The sequence below is a fragment of the Urocitellus parryii genome, chromosome 5 (genome assembly GCF_045843805.1).
Source record: "Urocitellus parryii isolate mUroPar1 chromosome 5, mUroPar1.hap1, whole genome shotgun sequence".
Lineage (NCBI taxonomy): Eukaryota > Metazoa > Chordata > Mammalia > Rodentia > Sciuridae > Urocitellus > Urocitellus parryii.
Window position 1 is genome coordinate 192639967 of NC_135535.1, and position 6000 is coordinate 192645966.

The window sequence follows — 6000 nt, forward strand, 5'->3', positions numbered from 1 at the left end:
AATAATAAGCTTTTAGGAAAAGAGAAGGCAAAGGTCATCTGCACTGTTGCCCTCAAGAACTTGTTATTGTTTCAATTCAGATTCGAGAACAAAACCGGTATGACTTGAAAACTGCAGGACCACAGTCTCAGCTGCTGGCTGGAATTGTTGTGGATAAGCCTCCTTCTGTAAGTCTGAAGAACTATGATCTTTGTTTTTGATCTGCTACATAATTTTTTTGTTTTTTAAATAGGAACATTTTTATTAAGGTTAATATAAGTACAAGTTAAAAAGTCAAGTAATCCGTAAGACTTACAATTCCAGGGGCAAGCACTTTCTGTTCTTTTAGCATTTACCTTCCTGTTTCTAAATAGCATCTTTATTCTGCTTTCTCTTAGTTTATCAGTTTTTAAACCTTGAGTATATTTCATCAAATTTCAAATAGCATTACTTTGTATATCATAAGAGAGAAAAAACACTGCTAATTATATTGTAGGAAGCCATAAAATTTTAAGGTAATTCCCATTTCAGAGAAAGAAACTTTATCTTAAAAACAGTAGTTACTCGCTGGGTGTGGTAGTGCACACCTGTGATTCTAGCTACTCAGAAGTCTGAGGCAGGAGAACCCCAACCCCAAGACCAGCCTCTGCAACTTAGTGAGACCCTGTCTAAAAAAGTACTGGCAATGTGACTGTGTTGTCAAGTGCCCAGGGGCACTTATCTCCTGAATACTTAGAAGATAATTAAATAAAAAGTAGTTACACCTCTTATGGAAGATGAGGATTTAACCAGTTCACACAAAACTCTTTTTGCCCAAACCCCATTCTCCAGTGAAGTGAATAGGGAAGGGGACTTTGAAATGTTTTCTTCTTATTTTTAGGCTTTTAAATTATCCCCTATTTTCAGCTTTTCCTCACCTGCATCTTCTGTGATACCTGATGTCTCTGGTTTCTGAGCCTTACCAGACCTAAGCATGCTTCTCATTTGCACCATTCTTTGTAAGACTGAGACTTCAACCCTACCCATTCTTCTACCGATTGTTCATCTTCCAAACCTGAATTAACATTTCTCACACTTTATTTTCTCTTTTCCCCCAGTGTTCCTTTACTGTCATGTAGACGAGGTTTGGGGAGGGACCAGAAATAAATGCAGAAGTTCATTCTGCCAGATATCACTGAAAATCTTATTTATCTCTTTCTAGGAGAAAATTACTAAAAATTTGTTTTTATAGCAAATTTAAAGAAGTCTTATTTTCAATTTTATTTTTTTATTTTTTGGTGGTGCTAGGGATTGAACCCAGGGCCTTGTGCATGTGAGGCAAGCACTCTACCAACAGAGCTATATCCTCAGTCCCATACATTTTAATTTTTTTAAGGCTTTTTTACAAAGGTTTTTGAAATGGAGCAATTATTGATTTCTTGGCCATGTGAGACTTATTAGAGCTTGTCTTAGTTTTGTTTTATTAATGTATGTATTTTACCAAGGATTTGCACTTACCACTGAGCCACATCTCAGCCTGTTTTTTTATTTTTTTATTTTTTATTTTGAGACAGGGTCTCACTAAATTGCATAGGGCCCTGCTAAGTTGCTGAGGCTGACGTTGAACCTGTGATCCTCCTGCCTCCACCTCCCGAGCGGCTAGAATTACAGGTGTGTCACCACACCTGGCTGTCTTAAAAAATAAAGATTAGTAGTGTCTAGGAGTATAACTCAGTGGTAGAGCACTTATTTAACATGTACAAAGCAAAGCCCTGGTTTCAATCCTCAACACCATGAAAATTAATTAATTCACCTATACAGGCTTATCAAAGAAACATGCTGACAGTTTTGGTCCATTGAATCAGTAGTCCAGAGCATTAATCTAATTAAAGAGTATTATAAACAAAGTATGTTCATCATTTTTTATGATTATTGTGGAGTGGGACATCACATACATCATAAATACATTTATGTGTTTGTGTATATAAGGATATATAAATAAGTAGGTAGAAAGATATAAGTAAAATTCTCGGCAACAAGTCTGATTTTTTTCCTTTGTAAGACCATGCAATTTGAAGATGAGGATCATGGCCCACCAGCTCCTCCTAACCCATTCAGTCATCTCACAGAAGGAGAACTTGAAGAGTATAAGAAGATAATCGAACGGAAACAGCAAGGCCTGGAAGGTTAGTTGACTTGGGGATTAAGCATAGGATAACCACACACTGATAACAGGAGAGCCACTCAGATTGGATGAAAATGTTCAAATAGTTTTGAACATTTCATAGTATATGGCTTTTTTAAAACTTTTGTTTTGAAATTATTATATATTCACAGGTATGTGGGTTTTGTGGTTTGTAAAATCTTCCTGGGTATCTGAAGGTACCAGCATGGTCATTTCAAAATCAAAATTTAAAATAAATTGGTAGAGTTATGTGACTTTTCTTAAGTGCATGAGCACTCACTCTAGCACAGTTCAGTCCTTCTGACTTTGAAACTCTTAGTAGGCAGTCTGTTAGTATTATAGTAAGAATTATTCATTAAAACAGTCTAGCTAATTTTGTTTAGGAGGGGTTCTCAATCTTGGGTTCTTGGATAAGCTTCAGATAGTCTTGTGAGCCACCTGGAAAGCATATGCTTAATTGTGTATGATATAGGAGTTTAGCCTGGAGGAGTAAGAAGTTTGTGACCCCAAAAGAGGGTAAAAGATTCTGCTTTAACTCATTCACAGCATAGTTTTACCCAAAGCAAAACAGAAGCCAATAGGTAAAGACTTTTTGTCCATGTTAGATATCCTATAGGAAGAGCTAATAATGACATCTGGATCATTCAAGGAAGAACCATTTTCATGATTGTTATAGTGCCTTTGTCATTAAATCAAATCTTCCTAACTCAATAATGTACTCACACTAAATGTTCTAAGTGGTATATTGAACTTGCTTATGCTGATGTAAGGATAGAAGCTACTGCTATTTGGGGTCTTTTGTAAAATGTCCTCTTTAATTTCTCATTTTTTGAAAGCCTAAAGATGCCAGGTAACAAATACTGTACTCTAAAACCATCACCTTTTATATCTACCTTTGTAAATAGTTTCTTCCACATTCATTATGACCTCCTGAATTAGCTCACTAATATTGCTCTGACAGAAATCACTAATTGGATATTGTTCAAAAATCAGTGAAGCATTCTACCTCATTAATGTAGCAGCATTGGTGAGGCTTCATTGTTCTTTTCATCTGGCTGCTCAGTACATTTTGGTTTTCTAACATTAGCAAAAGCTAAATGCACACACATTATTTGCCTGGGCTGCCAGTAGCCATGCTTCCTTTGTAACCCTATATGTAAAATTACTATTAGTGGCAGAAAGTTTTAATATATTAATCACCTCTTAGTGCCTCATTATGGATAGATGGAATAACCGTTAGCATGCAGACTCAGCTCAGAGTTGAAGAATTTCTCATCTCTGTGTATGCAGGTATTTGACGTATGCACTAACCTCCCTGAACTCTTATGCTTCTTTATTTTGTTTGCATGGCTTTTAACTAAACTCTCATCCAACAGATGCTGAGCAGGAATTACTCTCAGATGACGCTTCATCTGTTTCACAAATTCAGTCTCAAACTCAGTCACCGCAAAATGTCCCTGAAAAATTAGAAGGTATTCAATGTAATTTCCCATAGCATTCACTGAGTAGTCTTGAGAGTCTACCCCTGTCATTTGTTTTCATGTAAGAAATTGAACTGATCATGGTAAATTCACCATGGATTTTAGCTAAAATATCACAGTAATTTTATATTATTTACTAAATGAGGTGCTACTTTTGTTCAGCCATTGATACTTTAATCTGAATTTTGGCAACCCATCATTCTTAAGAATTTGTGGAATTATAATTGGCTTGTCATGCATCTTCCAATGAACAGCATGAAATCTTTTTCAGTTTTGATTGCCAAATGACCCCAAAACTAAATAAAAATATTTAAGTTGTCTTCCTCCTTTATACTAACTTAAAATGAAACTATAACAGTTATCTATTAAACCAGAATTATCTAGCTTTTACTTTTGGGATGAACAACTTTGTTCTCCACCCCTTTATATCATTTAAGAAAATTAGCTTCATGCTAATAGAGCCATGTTTATTAAAATAATCATCTGTCTTCATCAGAATTAAAGTAATTTCTTAATACATAGCTAAAATCTTTCAGTTTTGCAAAATAACACAGAAATGTTAACTATGTAAAATAACCCCCCAAAACCCCTCCCCTTTTGTAGAAAACCATGATCTATTTTCCAAGAGCTTCATCTCCATGGAAGTGCCTGTCATGGTAGTAAATGGCAAGGATGATATGCATGATGTTGAAGATGAGCTTGCTAAGCGAGTGAGTAGATTAACTACAAGCACCACCATAGAAAACATCGAGATTACCATTAAGTCTCCAGAAAAAATTGAAGAAGTCCTGTCACCTGATGGCTCTCCTTCAAAATCACCATCCAAGAAAAAGAAGAAATTCCGTACTCCTTCTTTTCTGAAAAAGAACAAAAAAAAGGAGAAAGTTGAAGCCTAAATAAAATCTTTTTTATAATTTTTATTACTATAGTGTGACATTGCACATTCAAATACCATGTTTAAGTTGATCATTAATATACAGTGGTAGAACAGATTTGGGGGTATGGAGCAAACTGGACTTTAAGAACTGGAAAGAGGTTTTACTAAAAGAAAAACATTATGAAAAAACTTTCAAATTCATCTCTTATATGTCCAAAAATGACTGAATTTTTTAAAAGTTGATAGTTTTAATTAGCTCTGCCCTCTTGAAGAAGTATTTTAATTCACCGCAAACAGATATCTGTCTGATTTATTTCAGACCTTCTGTGTAATATCTGTTGGAAAGAAATTGCCAATGAACAAGTGAGAATTTTTATTTCTCAACACCTGCTTCACTTGGTAATCAGATTATAATTTTTTACCATGATTATTGACTATATCTTTTGGGTCCCCATTATTTCAATGGGCATTAACAGAATACTTTAAAAGCTTCTAAGACAAGAATCTATAGCATTAGTATACACTGGCACATAATTTTTTAAAAAGTTTTAAAGAAAAGATTCATTTGAAATTTTATTCATAGTATAAAATTTCCTCACCTGAAATAACTTTGTTTGCCAAAAAAAGTCATTTTAATAAACTATAATTTTTGAAAACTTCCTTTTTTATTAGTTTAGAAAGCCCCTTATTTTTCAAAAAAGGGGATTTTATACACATAACATGGGTTATTTAGTTTAACTCTGGCAAAAACGATTTTTGTATGTTGAGATGTTTGTATACCATTCAGTATAAAAGTGTTATATGCATATTAGCCAATCATTTAACAGTAGAGCCTATTTGAGACTGCTTGGTACTGAGTATACTTAAATATAATTCAAGAATCCAGGGATTTGGTATCAAACGGGGATTAGAGCATATAAAGGTATATCTAGATTCATATTTGAACCTTATAATGTATTTTTCTCTTAGTATTGCTAACGAATGAAGAAAATCTTGTAAAGTAACCAAATGAAAAGAATGAAAGGGAAAGTGAAAAATTAAGGGAACAATAGGTGGGATGCAAAAAGAATTCTAGTGTAAGAATGATTCATATTCACAATGGTATATATAGTGATTTATTGGAAATAGGTCCCAAATTTCTAAAATCCTCCTTCTCTGCCAAAATCAATGTGTTGGTTGATATTTGAGTTTTAAAAAGGTCAAATCCTTCTAACGTGTGTACCTTTAGAGAGCAGCAGTAGAAGAAATCAGTTAAGTCCAATCTCACCACTGAAAAAACTACCACTTTTTGATTTTTACAAACCTTTTTTATCTTTTCATTTAACTTTCTTTCTAATGTAAATACAAATTTAAACCTAGACTTAATATAGTTTTCCCCCCTTTTTCCAAGTGATGTCACAAATCTGTAAAATCAATGATCCAAAACAGTCAGTGGGTAAAAGTAATCCAAAGTGTTCTGGAAGGTAAGCTGGCATGTTCAAAATCACATTGACTACAGT

General features: G+C 34.0%; 1 protein-coding gene across 5 annotated transcripts in view; it reads left to right on the top strand.

The window, feature by feature from the left end:
• Nucleotides 1-5763, top strand: part of Add3 (adducin 3) — a 114082-nt gene extending 108319 nt beyond the window's left edge. For 4 of the 5 annotated variants that reach the window (XM_026389120.2, XM_026389119.2, XM_026389121.2 and 1 more), the window contains 4 exons: nt 81-167; nt 2021-2144; nt 3520-3615; nt 4228-5763. In XM_026389120.2, the coding sequence (XP_026244905.1) occupies nt 81-167; nt 2021-2144; nt 3520-3615; nt 4228-4520 (600 nt within the window). In that variant the 3' untranslated portion in view covers nt 4521-5763. The remainder of the gene's footprint in view (nt 1-80; nt 168-2020; nt 2145-3519; nt 3616-4227) is intronic. The other variant, XM_026389122.2, reaches the window with a different exon arrangement.
• Nucleotides 5764-6000: the final 237 nt, after the last annotated feature.